Source organism: Scyliorhinus canicula, chromosome 11 (assembly GCF_902713615.1).
Source record: "Scyliorhinus canicula chromosome 11, sScyCan1.1, whole genome shotgun sequence".
Lineage (NCBI taxonomy): Eukaryota > Metazoa > Chordata > Chondrichthyes > Carcharhiniformes > Scyliorhinidae > Scyliorhinus > Scyliorhinus canicula.
Window position 1 is genome coordinate 105,545,711 of NC_052156.1, and position 20,743 is coordinate 105,566,453.

Sequence of the window (20,743 nt, forward strand, 5' to 3'; positions counted from 1 at the left end):
CCTTTACAAATGGTGCTTAGAACCACATTAAAGTCAGTTCTAATGGAGTGCATAATGACAGCTAACTTGCGATCAGATATAAATTGGAGCCCCCGGCCACCATAGCTCAGACTATGTATCGCAGACACCCCCTGGCAATGTTACTTAGACAGGGGGCTGCAATCCCAATGAGCCCGGGCTCACCACCTGGGTTTGAAGATGGCTACTTACCTCCTCAGATCCCCACAGCAGCTACTCTGTCAGCTTCACGTTTAAAAAAATCGTCACCCATGACCACTTGGTGGGGAGGTAGTTAGATTACAGGAGGCCATTAGATAGGGTGTAGTTCCTGTTAATTGTATGGAGATTGGCTTTAATTTGCCATTAAAGGTAGCGGTCCGGTGAGATCGCAAACCGATCGGCGTCCGGCGTGGTTCCCGACTTTGGCCTCTCCCGCGATCCGTGCGACACGGCCAGTAAACGGTGCCCTATGTTTGTATTAAGGCAAAACCTACTAGGGAGAGCCTGAAGATACTGTAGATGTCGCGCTCTGTGTCATAGTTCCCAGATTAAAACAGTATTTGGAAGAGGTTGAAGAGGCTTATTATCTGCTGTAGTGTGTGGTTCTTCACCCACACAACGGTCAAGTATTTTTGCTGTTTTTGAGGCTCATACTCTCCTGAAAGATTTTGGTTTTTTTTTAATCCATATATGTTGGATTCCTTTCAGGTAAAGGAAAGTACAGCTGCTACGACTGAAGTACAGCATCAATTGGACAAACTAAGACAGCAGCACCAGGAGTTACAGACTGGTCAACAGAACACCACATCCCAGCTGAGAGAAACTCAGGTATTCGGCTCAGTGTCAGTCTTGAGTCATTCAACAGGTGTCGCGTAGGGGAATAGTAAGTTGTGCAGTTAGATTTCTTAAAAACTCTAATCATGATTTAGGTATCACTGCCAAAATCATTTATTGTCCATCCCTAATTTCCCCTTTAGAAGGTGATGAGTCACCACCACCTTCAACTCCTGCAGTTTATGAGTGTACCCACATGATGTCAAGAAATAATTCCAGGACTTTGATCCAGTGATAGAAAGGAACAGCAATTGTAGTTCTGAGTGAGAATGGTGGAGAACTTGTAGGTGGTGATGCCCCCATGCGTCTGTTGCCCTAGCTCTAACAAATAGAGGTTGCAGAGTTTGCTGAGTTCTGTCAAAGAAGTCGAGGTGAGATGCTCAGTGTTTCTTGTAGTTTGGCAATCGGAGCAAAGGGATCCGGGCTGACACTCCACTACAGTGCTCAGGGAGTGCTGCTTTATCCGAGGTGCTGTCATTCGGATGTGATGTCAAACTGAGACCTTGACTGCCTTTTGGGGCGACACAGTGGTTAGCACTGCTGCCTCGCAGCTCCAGGGACCCCAGTTCGATTCTGACCTTGAGTGACTGTGTGGAGTCTGCACGCTCGCCTCGTGTCTGTGTGGGTTTCCTCCAGATGCTCCGGCTTCCTCCCACAGTCCAAAGATATGCAGGTTAGGTGGATTGGCCATGATAAATCACCTCTTAGTGTCCAAAGGTTAGTTGGGCGCTACAAGGATGGGACGCGGGAGTGGGCCTAGGTACGGCATGGGCCAAATGGGCTCCTTCTGCACTGTAGGGATTCTGTGATTCTCAGCCGGTTGTGAAAGACCCCACAGCACTATTTTGGAAAAAAGGGAATTATTCCTGGTGTGCTAGTCAGTCTTTTTCCTCAACCTACATGGTACTTAAAACAGATTATCTAGTAATTATTACACTGCTGTGCAAATAAATTGGCTACTGCGTTTCTTACATTACAACATGGACTACACTTCAAGCATTCTTCATTGATTGTGAAGCTCTTTGCAACAGCCTGGGTTCATGAAAGGTTTCTGTAGAAATGCAAACCGTTCTTTTTTTTTTTTTAATCCTTTTTTTCACGCTGTACCTGATGATCTCAAGAAACTGAGTTAGGTGTTTGCCATCTGTTTGTGAAGAGAATTAAAAATACTGAAGAGGAGCTTCTGTTGTGTATGAACTTGATGGGGTCTGCAGTGATTTTAGTTCAGTCGCAACCCGCAGGTAAAATATTCCCAACACCTAGAAGTCTTTATTGATTTTAGAATAGCCAAGCAGTTTTAGTCCCAAAAAAAAAATTGTGTTTTTGTTGACTTTAGTCACTGCTAGAGTTCTTATCGCCTCTGACATGTTTTGCATTAGAATGATCTGGAACAGGTGCTGCGCCAAATTGGGGACAAGGATCAGAAGATTCAGAACCTGGAAGCTCTGCTGCAGAAGAGTAAAGACAGTATGGTGCAACTTGAAACTGAGCGGCAGGAGCTTGTTACCAAAATTCAAGATGGCAAGGGCGAGGTGGCCATTTTGAATCAGCTGCAGGAGAAGAACCATGGCCTGCAAGACCAGGTACACCTGTTGGCCCTCCGTTTAACGTCTATATGTGCTTGGCCCTCACTATACCAAATCTAAGTAAACCCATTAACGAGGTGTGGATCTGGGGGCAGCATCATCATGTAGGTAAACAGACAGTGATTTTTATAATTGCACAGTGAATTCTACTGATGTTTGTCTGTCTCCAGAAACAATCACAAATGAATTTGCTACATTTATTAAATCAATATTTTCTCCCCTCTTCCTGAAGGAATTGTGGAGTAAGATTGGATTTGAGCAGGGACGCAGAATTGGTAGCCACTTCTGCCAAATGTCATACGCCCTGCCAGGTATTCAGTTTGATTGAAGTCACACTTGTGTCCAATCTCACCTCTGGTCATCCTCACTGAAATATATTTCTGAGGAGCTGCCCTCCTCTCCAAGTGTCTCTTCCCCATATGTGAATCTGGACTGAGTATGTTTGTGAGGAGATGGAGGGTGGTACAGTCTATCTCATTGTTGCTCCTGCATGCAGGAGTCACAGTGTTGTCCCTTTCTTTCCCATGGGGATGCTGAGGCCACTTCCATTTTTGCCACTATTGCCTCAACTGAGATGCAATAATTCAACACGGATTGGGAATGGGCTGGCAAATTCCTTGTCTGTCTGTCCCATTCCCACACTGGCCAGCAAACTGACCAACACCAGGATTGGAGGAGGGGTTCTTAATTCTAGTTCACACCTCAAGTCATCAATGTTCTCAAACATTGCAACAGTACTTAAACATACAATCTAAAGATTGCACTTCAAACACACTCATGGTTAGTTAGTTACGGACCAGAACATGTTACAGTTCTAACTCTGAGCCTTAGACTTTTACAAATCCAACCACTCATTGTAAACATCCAATTTTTATACATCTCTCTTAACTCCCTCCATGTGACAGCCCACACATGTTTCCATAACACCACTAAAGGAGAGTTTAATTGACTTATCCCTAATTAATAACTTATTTTCCTGACTTAAGTTATTTTTCCATTGATTCAATAAGGGTGGCACATTGGTTAGCACTGCTGCCTCACGGCGTTGTGGTCCAGGGTTCAATTCTGGCCATGGGTCATTGTCTGTGTGGAGTTTGCACATTTCCCCCATGTCTGAATTGGTCTCACCCCCACAACACAAAGAGGCGCAGGGTAAGTGGATTGGCCATGTTAAATTGCTCCTTAATTGGGGGGAGGAAAGAAATTACGGTAGCATAGTGATTAGCACTGCTGCCTCACAGCTCCAGGGTCCCGGGTTCAATTCCAGCCTTGGGTCACTGTCTGTGTGGAGTTTGCACTTCTTCCCCGTGTGTGCGTGGGTTTCCTCCGGGTGCTCAGGTTTCTTCCCACAGTCCAAAGATGTGCAGGTTAGGTGGATTTGCCATGCTAAATTGACCCTTAGTCTCCAAAAGGTTAGGTGGTGTTACTGGGTTACGGGGATAGGGTGGAGGCGTGGGCTTAAGTGGGATGCTCTTTCCAAGGGTCGGTGCTGACTCAATGGGCCGAATGGCCTCCTTCTGCACTGTAAATTCTATGATTCCGTGATCCAACAAGTACAATTCCATCACTTTATCTTATTAATAATTTAACTCTTAGAATTACTATTCTTCCGATGAAACCTTAAATTAAAAGTCTATTTTTGCTTCTATCATTTTAAAGGATGATATGTGCCCAGATGTTTTCTTCTGCAAAGCTATTTTCCACACTGGAATCATATTCAACATCTTGTATCTCTAATTACTATTGCTACAGGGATGGCCTTGATCCAGCAGCTCAGTTCTTTACATTAACTTTGACCTTCGTGTTTAACAGGGAAAGGATAAGTGAAAGCATTACTGCAATATACAGAGAGATTAATAGCAGCACAACAGTAGTAGTCTTCAGGGCAGTCTGATTAACTCTTGCCTTACATCAGGGTGTTAAATGCACTTCAGCCAATGTAAATTAAAGCTGCGTAAGTGTGGCTGTAACCGCATGAATGTTAATTCCACACTGATGACCGTTCTCTGTATCGAAATGTTAGGTTGCTCAGTTAACTGAGAAGCTGAAAAATCAAACGGAGAGTCACAACCAGGCACAAGAGAATTTACACAAGCAAATGCAGGAGCAGAAATCTCAGCTTCACGCTGCTGAAGACCGAGCTCAATCCCTTGAGTCTACCATTAGTGAACTTACTAATCAACTCGGTGAAACCAAGGAGAAGATAACTCAACTTGACTTGCAGGTGCAGTGTGGGCTTTTTTGTTTATTTATTTATTCATTCATTGACAGTTGAATGCAGACCTTGGTGTATTGTCTGTCTCTGTGTAAAATTAATTAGAATTACCCAAGGTCTGCCCTTCATATAGTTACTGTAAAACAGACTGGAATGATGAGCCATGTGATCAACGTAAAGTGGCAATTGCTGAACATACCCTGGCACCAATAAATATTTGCTCAGATTAATTAACTTTATATTGAGAAGCTGGGTTTATTCTCTTTGCAGAAGAGAAATATAAGGGGAGCTTTGGCAGTGATATCTAAATTATGAAGGATTTTGATAGATAAAATAGGGAGAAACTGTTTGCACTGACAGGAGGATTGGTAACCGGTGGACACGGACTTAAAACCTTTGGCAAAAGAATCGGAGGTAAGATGAGATTTTGTTTTAATGACAGCGAGTTATTAAGATCTAGAACGCACTGCCTGAAAGACCAGTCGCCACTGCTTCAGTAGTAACATTCAAAAGGACGCACATATACTTGAAAAGGAAAAAAAAATGCTGGGTTCTGGGGAAAGAGCCACTCTTTCATAGAGGCGCAATGTGCCAAATGGCTATATTCTCTGATGGCATGATTCTTGAATTTTGCACGTGACATCTTTTAAAAAATAAGCATTGTCATTCAAGGGAAATGAAGAGGTGCAGATTTAAGATTCTAATATTGATTGGGAAACAGAATCCCAGTTGAGGTTTTCAGATGACCGTGTAAACTATAAAAGGTAAAGCTGAGATCTTTATCGATCAACTCAATCACGCACTGAGCGATAGACCTTGAATAGTGGTCCTTGTATATACTGGGTCCTTCAAGTATTGAATGGCATTTTCACTTCCAGACATTGGCACCAGTTGAGTTGCAAGTTGAATTGCATTCTGCAGTGCTGCTTTAGCACGAGACTATGTTCAATTTTCAGGGTATGTCACATGGGCATAACCGTGTGCTATCTAGAAATCAACTGTCCACTTGCCGGTTTCATGCTGGAGGTGGAACATTCAATGCTTTCTTCAGTAATTACCATAAAACTGGAGTAGTTCAGAAAAAATACATAACTTAATTTGAATTTTTTACATAATGTGTTAATTTGCATAATTCTTTTTCATCACTGCTATTAAGGGAATTTTTCTATTTGAATTTACATCATGATCAGAGGAGGCAAATTGCTAAAGTAAACTTAATGCAGCTGAAGCAATTTTATGATGTAGATCAAGGAACAGGAGGAAGCTGTTCAGCCCCTCAAAATTGTTCTGCTATTTCGTAAGATCCATTTAACTGCCCTGATACTATGACAATGGGTTTTAATATGGTAATCCATCTCATGGTGTTGGACGTGGGAAATTCAGGTCAAATATGGTCATTAGGTGAACTCAGAGAATGAGGTTAACGAGATCAGGGCCTGCAAAGGAAATTTCTAACCTCATTTTCAAGTTATAAATTCTCATATATATTTCCATGATGGACCCCAATATCCACATTTATAATAGGAATTTCCCAAGTAAACTTGTCGATGTAGTTACAGGTTACTGCTGCAGCAACTCCAGTGGCAGGAAGGATGCCAGTCTGACGAAGGCATGTCCATTTTAAAATTGGACATCACCGGTTAACTTTTCCCATATTAAATGCAGATCAAAAAATACACACATTGATATACTGTCAACATAATTGTGGTGTTGACTTATTAAAGAGGCACTGCACTTTCTTGGTTGAATTGCATAGAATCAGGCCATTGAGCCCAGCCAGTTCATGCAGCTGTTGATGCTCCAATTGAGCCTCCTTTCTTCTTTTCTAATTGAATCCTATCCAGCCTAACACCCTCTATCCCTTTCTCCTTTGTGTTCTTATCCAGCCTCCTTTTAAATGAATCTGTACTTTTCACCTTAACCACTCCTAGTGGGAGCAAACTCCACATTCTCACCACTCTATTTGATTTCTTGGTAGAGGTGGCCTCTAGTTTTGCTCTTCCCCACTCCTTATCAAAACGATAATTTTAAAGCTCTCTGCTAGGTCTTCCTCCGTCATCGGCAAGGTAGCACAGTGGTTAGTACTGTTGCTTCACAGCACCCAGGGACTCTGGTTCGATTCCCGGCTTGGGTCACTGTGTAGAGTCTGCACGTTCTCCCCATGTCTGGGTGTTCCGGTTTCCTCCCACAAGTCCCGAAAGACGTGCTTGTTAGGTGAATTGGACATTCTGAATTCTCAGTCTGTGTACCCGAACAGCTGCCGTAGCGTGGTGACTAGGGGCTTTTCACAGTAACTTCATTGCAATGTTAATAGAAGCCTACTTGTGACAATAAAGATTATTCTTATTATCTCTTCAAAAGCAAACAAACCCCATCTGTTCTTCATTTTGCTTCGCATTCCTGGTATCGTCAGTGTAAATCTTTTTCACATCATATGCAGTGCCTTTGTCCATTTTATACTGTTATGACTTGAACTGTACACAGCATTCTCAAGGATGGTTGAACCAAAATTTCATTAAAATATTTAGCATAACATCTCAACTTTACAATTATAGCCCTCTCGAAATAAACCCAAGTGTTTGCTTTGCTTTTTCTCGGCCTTATTAACCTGCATTGTTATTTTTAATAACCTATATAATTTTATTAATTCACCTATGGTGTCTGCTGAGTGTTCATCTTGTTTATGCTGGAGTATATTTTTCATGGATTGTTGAACATAATGCTAAATGTTCTTGTTGCTGATTCACATCATTGTTTGCCAGTATTTTTGTCCATTTATTATCCCAAGTTTAATTCTCAATATTTTTAAATCAGCTATTCTCAAATCTATTAGCCTGCTCTTTATTGTGCTCCTCTCCTTCGCCATGATTAGTTTTAAGTGTGTTGTATATCTCAAAATGTTTGTCCGGTTTTAATTATACATAACTGATGGAAACGGTGCAATTGAGTTTTCAGCAGTATATTTTGGAACTATTTTGTCAAGCCCTCTGGCTACATCATGTTATTAGTGCAAACAAACATCTAATACATGTTACATTTTATGCAGCCTCTGCTGTTTGTGGGAAATGACAGAACAAAATGCAACAAGAGGTGACCAATCCCATCCATTGAAGAGTTGATGCCAGCACAGGCCCAATAGCTGTTTGATCCCCTTCTCTGCTGTGAACATCCAATACCATTGCTTTTCCCACAGACGTTCTGCTGCAGTAATAAGTGGGCGATGAATCTACTGTGAAAGACGAGTGCCACGATCCAAGTAAAGGCCAATAGTCTGCAAAAAAGAAAATCCCCAAACAACCCAGATGGAAGGAACCAAAGAACAAGATGTCACTCTTTGAAATTTGTACTGTAACAATTAAACCAAAATCAACATAAATTAAGCATGCATTAATCAACAAATATTATTTCAGTCAAAATGATAAATTTAACTTTAAATAGCCAATACAACAAGAATAAACCTCCTCAATTCTCAGCAGCACACCTAGCACGTACATGGCCTCCCGTGCAGTCCCATAGTTCTTCAAACTCTGCCGTCCAAATGTAAGATCACTCACGCTTTCCACTCCATGCATTTGGCCCTTGTGTCATTTGCAGCTCTATGCCATCCGAATTCCCCGGATACTAACAAGGTGAGCTTCTACGGACCTCCTCTTTCTCAGGTCACAATAGTCCTGATGGTGTAGCTTTTCAAAGTTCATTTTCGACCGACCAACCAATAAGGTCCTGGTTCACACCCAGAAATGGTCACCTTGGTAAAAGTGTCTCGCTCTTGAGCATGCCTGAGCTATTTGCACAAGTTTAGGTTTCAGTCCTTTTAACCAGCTTGCACATTGCTTCACTTAGCGCCCCTGTCTACCCTCTTTTCTGCTGAACAGAGAGCTGACTATTTTTCTTGGAGAGCTTTGTGTGTGGGTCCTGCAGCCAAGGCTAATTTGATCTTTCCAAATAGCTTCTATTTGTCCTTTTTGGTCACCCAGCTTTCATTTCTATAGTAACCTTGGGTCACAAGTTCACTTCTCAGAACTGATATCTCAACCAAGAATTCTAGTTACAGCCGTTCCAGAAGCTTAGTTTGGTTTCACTTTGGAAAGGGAATATTACCAAAAATACAGATTTTGTTTGCACAATGTAGTGTTCATCACACAGTCAGCATAGCAGAGCAATGCACTTTACCATTCTCCACACATGTATCTGCTCAAGATATGTTCCCCTTTTTAAACTGGATAACTTATTCCTATTTAGTATGGTGACAATAAATCAAATGTTTCATTTGTATTTGTTTTAATCATTTATGGGATGTGGATGTCGCTGGCTGGGCCAACATTTATTGCCCATTCCCAATTGATGGGCAGTGAAGAGTCAGACACATTGCTGTGGGTCTGGAGTCACATGTAGGCCAGACCAGATAAGGATGCTCGATTTCCTTCCCTTAAAGACATTAGTGGGTTTTTACAACAAGCGACAATGGTTTCATGATCATCATTCGACTTATAATTCCAGATTTTTATTGAGTGCAAATTTCAGCACCTGCAGCTGTGCGATTCAAACTCGGGTCCCCAGGGCATGACCCTGGGTCTCTCCAGTGACAATACCACAGCACCACTGCCTCCCCATGATCTAGGCTCGTTTGAAATGAAATCAGAAAGCACTTTGTAAACAGAGGGGGACTGAAAATCCTATCTTTTTCCACCAAAAGGTGGTGAAATCGATCGGTTTTATGCTGGGCAAGGGTATGAAGAGATGTGGGACAAAGACAGGTACATAGGGCTGAGGTGCAGATTAGACACAACCTCGGTTAGAACAGAGGAACAGGGATGACGGACCGAGTAGGCTGTTCGTATGTTCCATTCTCCAAACTTAGATGAGCCGCTTTCATCCTTGTTGTTTTGTTTTTGTAAATATTTCAGGTGAAGGGCAAAACCGAGCTGTTGCTGTCTGCAGAAGCATCCAAAACCGCACAAAGAGCTGACCTGGAAAGCCATTTAGAAACTGCCAAGCATGCCCTGCAGGATAAGGAGCAGGTACTGGACTTCGCTGCTTCAGTGACTTTTAAAGTCATGCATTCTGCCTTTTATTTTAAATTCCTTTGTCCGTATTACAATGGAGACTGCCTATGTAAACGTGTCATGATGCAATTGCATTCTCCCACCAGTGGTGGCAGTGCAGCAGTCATGACAGCAGGAACGTGATTGCCTTGTAACAAGTTGTCCATGAAATTTCTCCATCTGAAATTCACATTTATAATGGAACACATTGGCATTATTTGATAAAGGAAGTGAAAATATAGAGGGGTCTGGAGAGAGTAGATGGGGAGAAACTGTTCCCCCTCTTGAAGGGATCTGGAGCGAGAGGGCACAGATTTGGCAAAAGAAGCAAAACCGACATGAGAAAGATCTATGCAGTGACTAGTTAGGGTTTGGTAGGTTCTGCTTGAGAGTGTGTTGGAGGCAGGTTCAATTGGAGCATTCAGAAAGGAATTAGACTCTTTGAAAAAGAGAAATGTGCAGGGTTACGGGACGACAGTGGGAGAATGGTACTAAGTGAACTCATTTGGAGAGCCAATGGAGATATGATGGACTGAATGGCCTCCTCTGTAGTAATTCTGTGACAAGAGGTTAGTGCAGATTTAAGATGAAAATATTATAAATGATTAATGTGTGTTCTTTTATTTTGCATTGTTGCTTCAGGGCTAAATGTTAAGTCATGTCAGTTCTAGCAACATCTGCTGATGTCCTCCAAAGCAATAGTTACTATTTGCATTCATGCAAAAAAAATTAAGCGAGCTGACTATTAGTTACACGGCGTTTTGCAAATTAAAATGTACAGAGAGGAAAGACTAATGTTTGTTTCATGTAACTCATTATTGTGGGGGGAGTTTCCACACAACAGCTAGAAAATCTACTTTGTGATGGGGATGGAGGGGAAATAGAGGGCAGATTGTGTTCCTATTTTCAACATAAGCCACTGGCATTGGAGAACTGATTGTTAGATATTGTTATTCCATCGTAGGATATAGGAGTTGATATAGGAGTTGCTGGCAATTTGTTGCCCAGTGTGATGAACGTAAGAAATTGCCATATTTTATATTTTTTGTAGTTATATTATTGGGTTAAGATGCATATAGACAGTGGGCTGGATTCTCCCAAAATAGGACTATGTCCCCATGCCGGCGTAAAAACGCTGGCGTTTCACTCTGGAGTTTTCTTTAAAAAAGATCAGTCAATTCACTCACCTGCAGGGGGTCAGCAGGGACCCGGAGTGATACATGCAGCTTTAGATGCGGATACGGGTCCCTGCACTTCCGGTTTTGAGTCCGCGCATGCGCACAGCCTCCAGCGGCCGTGCCGAGCGCCATGGCTGACACGGCCCACGGAGGCAGCTGAAAAATGTAGGCCCCCCCCCCTATCAGCCATGAGCCCGCCGATCTGTCCCCCGGCCGCCTATAAGGCCCCCCTGTGTCTGATCCCCCTGCCCCCCACCAGGGCGGCCGCGGACCACGCGAGCTGCCCGAACGGCGATAGGTAGTTAGAACCATGCCATTAGGAACTCGGCCGGTTGGGAGTGGAGGATTACTCTGGCAATGGCCCCCCAGCCACGGAGTACTCCGCGAACACGCCGGTTCTCGGGTCCGATTTCAGCATGAAAATTAAAGGAAGTAAGTTAAAGTTTCTTCTTTTACTTAAGAACTGTTGTAACTGTTAACAGTGTAATAACGGAACTCCAGGCGTCAAGAAGCAACATCGGTTAATTTACAGGTGGAAACTATTTATACACATTACATTAACAGACAATGACTCCAACTCTTCTCCCAGTCCAGACCTAGTCTGTGGGTTTTAAAGGCCCCCCAGCAGCTGATCTTACATGCTTTGTTCTCATTGGCCAGGGATTCATGTGGCCTCCGAGATTTGCCAAGTCATCGGTTGAGGAGGTCATGTGGCCTTCGATGCTACCACAGCATCCTTTTCCTCTTCAAGTTCTCTTGTACTCCCTGGGTACGAGAGATTTTGATCTCAATAGCCCAGTCTATCAGGGGCCCTCCAGTTGAAATGAAAATCGCTTATTGTCACGAGTAGGCTTCAAATGAAGTTACTGTGAAAAGCCCCTAGTCGCCACATTCCGGCGCCTGTTTGGGGAGGCTGTTACGGGAATCGAACCGTGCTGCTGGCCTGCTTGGTCTGCTTTAAAAGCCAGCGATTAGCCCTGTGAGCTAAACAGCCCCAGTTATGTTGAGAGCGACAAAGTGACCCTGGTTGGGATTTTTCCTCAGTAGTTGTCTTGCTCGGTGGGAGTGCTCCAATTCTTCTGTAGGCACAGGTAGCTCCTCGGCTGCTGCTCCTCCGTGCCCAGTGGGTTCTGGGCTTACAACAGCCTGCTCAGGCCCTTTGGTACCTTGATCGGTACTAACAGTGAGCATGTTGGATATTGGTAATGTTACTGACTCTAGTGGAAGCTCTTTTCTCCTTAAATGGTCTAAATGTTTTTGCAGGATATTATCCTGGGTCCGCACCTCATATGATTCCAGCCCCATCTTAGCCACAACAATCCCCAAGACCCAGCTAGGTCCATTTCCAAAGTTTTTTTTAATGAACACCGGATCATTTCCTTTGAATGCTCTCACTCTCTTCGACGGGTCAGTGTTTCTAATTTTGAAAATCTTGCCTAGACTCTACCCTTCCCAGCAATATGAGACTCGGTCTGTTTCGCAATCAACGCGCATTAGCCTGGGCAATGCCTGTCATTGTGCGGGGTGGTCCTATGTGATGCAAAAATCATGAAATCTTGGTATCAAAGGAGGCAGGCAACTGTTTCCTCATTCCGGATTTGAAAGACTGTAGCGGGCAGGTCCACTGTCCCTGGCACTGGTCACGCTGCCCGTCGACCATGGTCGTTATATCGATGCCGATGACAGGCCACCACGCGTAACTCCGTGCCAACATCTTTATTTTAGATATGTCCGTGTGCATTATGCAACTCCAACAACAATTGCCTATCGGGACCCGGAGCAACGACATCCCAACCCCACAGAAGCACACTATCCTTGTAGCTCAGCCCATTTCTCCAGGTCAAATAAGGCTTCAATGCCTTTGAAGCAGGACCACAGAAACCCTCGCTCAAAGCCATATTGTTGATCTTTGACCGGCCAGAATCCCTTTGCATCCAGGTCCTGAGTAGTTTCACTGATATAGGCAGTGTCCCTAAGAAGTTTGAAGTCATCTCTTCCTGAGGCACCAATGGGAGTGTGGAGCTTACGAGTAATGGGACACAGCTCAAAGCATTTATGTGACATATCTGGGCCCCAAGTCGATGCTCCAAGGGGTATTCATATGCTGAGAGCAGCAATGCCTGGCATTGTATTCGGGCAGAGGCAATGGGGAGATCACAAACTCTTGGGACTATTCATCTAATTTTAGTTGCAGGTAAGTGTGGCTTATGTCTAGTTTGGTAAATGTCAAACCCCAGGGAGTATAGTGCTCAGGTTCTCAATCTTGGGTATGGGGTATTGGTCTAATTTGGCCACTTGATTGACCGCCAGTTTTAAAGTCAGCAAATGTGGACCATCTTGTCTGGCTTGATGACTGGAATGATGAGTGTGGCCCACTCTGCGAGCCATCCCGGTATTATGATACCGTGGTCTTCAAGGTGCTTAAGCTCAACTTCCACCTTTTCCAACATGGAATAAGGGACTGGTCTTGCCCTGTAAAAGTTTAGTGTGGCCTCAGGGTGTGTGTTTATTTTGGCCTGGAGATCCTTTATCTTCCCTAGTTCATCTCGGAAGACCTCAGAATACTTCCGGATGATATCTTAGAGGCCCCCCTCGCCCATTTTGAATATTTCTACCCAGCTCATGTTGGAGCCAACCCCGCCCCATCAAACTTGGGCCTTGTCCCAACTTGACAAGCGAGAGCCAAGCCGACTGCCGTCCATAAGCTACCAGGGCCATCGTGATCCCCTTGATTTTATGTGGCTCATCAGGCCACAGTGTTTTTCAACCTCATTTTGTAAATAGTTTTGCTCCCCAAAACAATCACTGAAGCACTAGTGTCCACTTCCATGTTTAAAGGGCATTGACGAGCAATACTACATTAATTAGGGCCACTTTGCCCATGTAATTTAATGCCAACATGTTTCGCTCAGGTGACTGGTACTCCATATTGTGGACTGAAGCTGGCTTCTGTCTCCTTCCAGGGCCGGGCAGGCCCTGCGTCTTCCTGCATTTATGCCTCAAATTACCTCTTTTACCGCATCGGAAACACTCGGCATCCCAGAACCTGTACCTCCCTGGGGCGTGGTTTCCCCTGCACCTGAAACACGCATTGAAATTTGTTCTCTGATCAAAACGGTGGCCCCTGCTCAGTTTCCTCCGCTGGTCAACCTTCCCCTATTTGCACTGTAAGCTTCACTCCTGGAGCTGCTGTGTTCAGCCCCTTGCTCCAGCTGGTGAACCTCGCCCCCATACATGCTTTGCAATCCCTGTGCATCTTTTTTGGCCCTCCGTGGACACCGGATATTTCCATCGCCCTCTTTAACTTCTTTTTTGTAGCTGCATTATTTACCCCATACATGAGTCTGTATCATAACATATTATTCAGGATATCCCAAAATCACAATATTCTGCCACCTTCCTAAGTCTGGCCATGAAAACAGATTCTGCTGGGGCCCTCCCCATCGAATTAAACTTGTACTGCTGCAGGATGAATGATGATCTGTAACTAATTCCACAAGATCGTTAAATGATTTTGAGCCGGGGCCTCTGGGTAGGTCAAGCTTCTTGCTATACTGTAAGTCTGTGTGTAAGTCTTCCCTTTCTATGCCATTCACTCTGGAAAAAGTATCACATGCTTTCCACATATTGCACCCAATCTTCTTCATCTGCATTAAAAGGCTCAAGCTTACCAAAAAGTGACGTGATGACATTCCTGCTGTGCTGGAAATACCTTGGAATCAGACCGAAAAGGTACTTGTCCCTACAATCGGAGCGTCGATTCCTTTTCCCTCGTAGCCAGTGTAACAACGGAACTCCAGGTGACCACCAGTGGATAAGAAGCAACAACAGTTTACAGGCGGAAACTATTTCTACACGTTACCAGACAACGACTCCCAACTCTTCTCCCAAACCTAGTCTGTGGCTTTTTAAGGCCCCTCTGCAGCTGAACTGTCACGCGCTTTGGTCTCATTGGCCGGGCAGTTACATGGCCTCTGATATTTGCCGAGGCCTCAGGCGAGTGGTCCCCAATGATCCCTGTAACAAACTGTAAAGCTATTTCTTTGTTGCTAATGTGGTTAAATTAAAGTTTGTTTTATCATAAAAGATACCTATTGGTGAGTGCTATCACTCCTGTGGTGTAGTAACATTTCCTCAGTTTTACAAATTGAAAATAGTTTGGTTCTCCTTCGGGATCCTAACAAAATTGGGTCCCTTTGCGGGATTTGAAAAGTGTAATTCCTTGTTTGGCTTGGGATCATTGAGTTTAAAAACATTTGAGTGTGAGGAGCTGCTGTTTTCAAGTGTTAATAGGGAGTGACAGGTAAAATGGTTCTTTCAAAGGCTAAGGTGCCTTGGTGTTGAAAGATATAACTCTGGGTGGTTTACAAAAGGCGATTGAAGCAAAACTTATGGAATTGGTGGACAAGTTGCAGTTGAATTCACTTGCAGGGGTGAGGAAGGTAGAGGAGACTAAAGCGATAGCTCAGCATTTAAATTTGGCAGAGATGCCAGAGGCGTAGCCTGAGTTGTGGTAAGAATCATTGGGGTTAGCTAAGATCCAGTCACAAATTAAACAATTACAACATACTAATGAAATGAGACAGCTGGACTTGGAAACAAAAGGCAAAGAAAGAGAGAGAGACAATGGCAGAAGCAAAGGAAAAAGAGGGCAAAGAGAGAAAGAAAAAGAGCGAGACAGTGGCAAGTAAAGAGAGAATTTGAATAGACCTGAAGGAGAGAAAGTTGGAAAGGTAGGTAGTATGTCAGGTAAACGTTTAGAGCAACCCTTCCTAGCCTGAATTCTAGTGGGGATATATTTAAATATGTTTAAACACTGCCAAGGCTGGAGGTGAAAGATGTGGAGGCATTTCAAAAAAATCTAATTGAAGAAAGTAGCTAATTGACAAAAACCATGTGGATATTATTGATTCAGTCAAAATTAGTCAGTAGAGCTAATGATGTATTTGCACCATTGTTAGAGGAGGTATCGAGGGTTTATGAAGAGGTGAGAAAAGCCATTTTAACTGCATATGAACTAGTGCCAGAAGCCTAAAGAGAGAAGTTTAGAAATATAAGGAAAAAACTAGGTCAGAAGTATATAGAATTTGAAAGAATCCGACAAAATAATTTTGATCGATGGATAAGAGCATTAAAAATCGACCTAAGTTATGAAGCTCGTGGGGAAATTATTATTCTGGAGGAATTTAAAGATTCACTTCCTGCAGTAGTGAGAACTCATCTGGAAGAGCAAAGAGTTAAAACTGCTAGACATGAAGCTCATATCTTTAATTCAGGAAAGTTGGTGGCATACAACAGAACGATTCCGAGATCAAGCCGTCGTGTCAGAAAGCATACACAGATATAGAATCTGAGTGCATACTGGAGTGTCATTGCATTAGAAATAATATATTAATGAGAGAATTTACATATTCAGGCAGATGAGAAATGGGCAGAAGTTCATCAAGTTATATTACCAGTGGGTTATCGAACGGAGGTTTTGCGGATAGCGCCTGAGGTTCCAGTAGGGGATCATTTAGGAGTAAGGAAAACTCAAGTGATAATACTAAACATTTTTATTGGCCTGGACTGCAAAAGGATGTGGTTGAATGTTGTGTTACATGTCACACATGTAAGATGATAGGAAAACATCAAGCGGTAATCAAACCAACGCCCTTAATACCTATTCCAGCAATTGAGGAACCTTTTACTAGGGTCCTAATTGATTGTGTGGGACCCCTTCCCTGGACGAAAAGTGGGAATCAATAGTTGTTGACTACAATGGATATGTCTACTAAATTTCTGGAGGCCATTCCATTACGAAATATTACAGCGAAGAGGGTTGTTGAGGAGTTAACTAAATTTTTTACCATATGCGGACTATCAAAAGAAATCCATTCAGATCAAGGATCAAATTTTATGTCGCGGTTATTCAGGGAAGTTATGGATAGGTTATGGGGTAAAGCAACTTAATTCAAGGGCAGCACGGTAGCACAGTGGTTAGCACCGTGGATTCACAGCTCCAGGGTTCCAGGTTCGATTCCTGGCTTGGAGTCTGCACGTTCTCCTCGTGTCTGTGTGGGTTTCCTCCGGGTTCTCCGGTTTCCTCCACGGTCCAAAGATGTGCACATTAGGTGGATTGGCCATGATAAATTGCCCTTAGTGCCCAAAAAGCCGTGGGTGGGGTTACCGGGTTACGGGAATGGGGTGGGGTTGTAGACTTGGATGGTTTGCTCTTTCCAACGGCCGGTGCAGACTCAATGGGCTGAATGGCCTCCTTCTGCACTGTAAATTCTAGGATTCTATGAACTGCGTATCATCCAGAATCACAGGAGGGTTAGAAAGGTGGCTGAGGGCCTGTAGTCAGGATTATCCAGAGGATTAGGATAAAGGAATTCCTTTTGTACTATTTGCAATTAGGGATACTCCTAATGAATAAACTAAACCTTAGTCCGTTTGAATTGGTTTTTGTTCATGAGGTAAGAGGACCACTTAAGTTAATTAAGGAGAAGTTAGTGAGTTGGGCTATATGTGTCAAACTTTAGGGAGAGATTAAATCGGGGCTGATGAGTTGGCTAGAAAGCATTTCAAATTGTCACAGCATTTGATGCAAAAAGGCAGACAAGAAATCAAAAACTTGTAGCTTTGTGAGTGAGGAGAAAGTTAGTGTTATTACCAGTGGTAGGTGAACCATTAAAAGCAAGATGTAATGGGCCTTATAAAATTGAAAGTAAATTGAGTGAGGTGAATTATTTGATAACAATGCCAGGTAGAAGGAAAACTCACTGTGTTAATATTCTCAAAAGGTATTTTGATGGGTGAGGGAAGCAGGAGGATATATTAGTAGTTACAACTCGGGGAGAAGAGATAAATCCAGATGATTCAGAATTCAACATTCTCAAATAAGATTGGACAATGAATAAGTAATGAGAAATTTGGATAAATTACTGAGTTACCTTCCGGAACAAAATCAGAGTGACCTGAAAGAGTTATTACAGTCATATAGAGCTATATGTGAGAATGAACTAGGAAGAACAAAGGTGATTTTCCATGATTTATGTGTAAGAAGTTGTGTATTTTTATCGGAAAGGGCGAAGGAAGTTTTGGCTTTTGTAACGCCAAATGATCTGTAGCAGTTTGTTGTTTGGAATAAAGAATGTACCAGCAACATTGCCTTGGGTACATATGATGTAGTTAATTGGAGGAGCCAGGTCTGTCTGAAGAGTCAATGGGTCTTAGAACTCTAATCTAAACAGAGGTGTTTCAGTTTGGTCCTGAAAGTTTCTTTCCAAAGGTTCTGCACCAAGAAAAACAAGTAAAATTCTGGCTGTTAACTTTATTCATTAGTGGTACTTGACATATATCGGTTTACTTAATTGGAATATAGTGGCAGATTTAGGAAGTAATTTAAGGTTTCTTCTTTTACTTAAGAACTGTTGTAACTGTCATCTAAAAAGCTATTTCTTTATTGCTAATGTGGTTAATTCTGTGTTTAATTTAAAATCTGTTTTAACAGAATAGTTACCTATTGGCCAGAATCATCTCCTGTGATTATTCTGGACAAGATGAAAATAGATAAGTCCCCGGGGCCTGATGGGATTTATCCTAGGATTCTCTGGGAAGCCAGGGAAGAGATTGCTGAGCCTTTGGCTTTGATTTTTATGTCATCATTGGCTACAGGAATAGTGCCAGAGGACTGGAGGATAGCAAATGTGGTCCCTTTGTTCAAGAAGGGGAGTAGAGATAACCCCGGTAACTATAGGCCGGTGAGCCTCACGTCTGTTGTGGGTAAAGTCTTGGAGAGGATTATAAAAGATACGATTTATAATCATCTAGATAGGAATAATATGATTCGGGATAGTCAGCATGGTTTTGTGAAGGGTAGGTCATGCCTCACAAACCTTATTGAGTTCTTTGAGAAGGTGACTGAACAGGTAGACGAGGGTAGAGCAGTTGATGTGGTGTATATGGATTTCAGTAAAGCGTTTGATAAGGTTCCGCATGGTCGGCTATTGCAGAAAATACGGAGGCTGGGGATTGAGGGTGATTTAGAGATGTGGATCAGAAATTGGCTAGTTGAAAGAAGACAGAGAGTGGTGGTTGATGGGAAATGTTCAGAATGGAGTTCAGTTACGAGTGGCATACCACAAGGATCCGTTCTGGGACCGTTGCTGTTTGTCATTTTTATAAATGACCTAGAGGAGGGCGCAGAAGGATGGGTGAGTAAATTTGCAGACGACACTAAAGTCGGTGGAGTTGTAGACAGTGCGGAAGGATGTTGCAGGTTACAGAGGGACATAGATAAGCTGCAGAGCTGGGCTGAGAGATGGCAAATGGAGTTTAATGTGGAGAAGTGTGAGGGGATTCACTTTGGAAAGAATAACAGGAATGCGGAATATTTGGCTAATGGTAAAATTCTTGGTAGTGTGAATGAGCAGAGGGATCTTGGTGTCCATGTACATAGATCCCTGAAAGTTGCCACCCAGGTTGATAGGGTTGTGAAGAAGGCCTATGGTGTGTTGACCTTTATTGGTAGAGGGATTGAGTTCCGGAGCCATGAGGTCATGTTGCAGTTGTACAAAACTCTTGTACGGCATCATTTGGAGTATTGCGTACAGTTCTGGTCGCCTCATTATAGGAAGGACGTGGAAGCATTGGAAGGGGTGCAGAGGAGATTTACCAGGATGTTGCCTGGTATGGAGGGAAAATCTTATGAGGAAAGGCTGATGGACTTGAGGTTGTTTTCGTTAGAGAGAAGAAGGTTAAGAGGTGACTTAATAGAGGCAAACAAAATGATCAGAGGGTTAGATAGGGTGGACAGTGAGAACCTTCTCCCGCGCATGGAGGTGACTAGCACGAGGGGACATAGCCTTAAATTGAGGGGTAATAGATATAGGACAGAGGTCAGAGGTAGGTTTTTTATGCAAACAGTGGTGGAATGCCCTACCTGCAACAGTAGTGCACTCGCCAACATTGAGGGCATTTAAAAGTTTATTGGATAAGCATATGGATGATAATGGCATAGTGTAGGTTAGATGGCCTTTTAGTTTTTGACTTCCCATGTCGGTGCAACATCGTGGGCCGAAGGGCCTGTACTGCGCTGTATAGTTCTATGTTCTATGGTACAATAACATTTCCTCACAGTTTCACAAAGTGAAAATAGTTGGGTTCTTATTTGGGATCCTAACACTAGCCCTGCTGACCCTTGTATAAGCTGAGTGGCTTTTTAAGCAGCTTAGAGTCTGACATGTTAGTGTGTGACTGACGTTGCGTATAATCCAGACCAGGAAAAGATAACGGGCTTCCTTCCCCACAGGATATGAGTGAGCCAGTTGGGATTTTACGGCAATCAAACAACTTTGTGGTCACTTTTACTGACACCAGCTTTTTACACGAGTGCACATTCTCAAACTGCACCAGTGGGTTTTAAACTCTCATTCTCTCCTCAGTGTCCTCTCCATCATCAGCACCGCCACCTGCTTCCACCTCCATCACTGTCTGAGTTTACCTTTGCCGTAACCTATTTGTTGATGAAATCCTCATCCTTACCTTTGGACTCTTCTATTACGGGGCTGCACTGCACTGCCAGTCTCCCACCTTGCATTCTACTGTCAACCCACTCTGCCGCCTGTATCCTAACTTTCACCAAATGCCATTCACCATCATCCCTGTACCCACTAACCTATATCAGTTGAAGGGTCTGACAACAGCATGATTTTAAAATTTCCATCCTTGTTTTCAAATTCCTGTCCCTTTCTCTGTAATCTTCTCTAGCCCACGAACCCACCAAGATATCTGAGCTCCTCCAATTCTAGCCTCTTGTGTATCTGTGATTTTAGTCACTCCACCAGAAGTGGTTGAGCTTTCAGCTGCCTGGCCAGGCCCTAAGATGTGGGATTCCTGTCT

General features: G+C 43.2%; 1 protein-coding gene across 6 annotated transcripts in view; it reads left to right on the plus strand.

The window, feature by feature from the left end:
- Positions 1–20,743, plus strand: part of eea1 (early endosome antigen 1) — a 142,556-nt gene that overhangs the window by 77,964 nt on the left and 43,849 nt on the right. For all 6 annotated transcript variants that reach the window (XM_038810968.1, XM_038810972.1, XM_038810969.1 and 3 more), the window contains 4 exons: positions 709–828; positions 2,214–2,417; positions 4,444–4,644; positions 9,543–9,656. In XM_038810968.1, the coding sequence (XP_038666896.1) occupies positions 709–828; positions 2,214–2,417; positions 4,444–4,644; positions 9,543–9,656 (639 nt within the window). The remainder of the gene's footprint in view (positions 1–708; positions 829–2,213; positions 2,418–4,443; positions 4,645–9,542; positions 9,657–20,743) is intronic.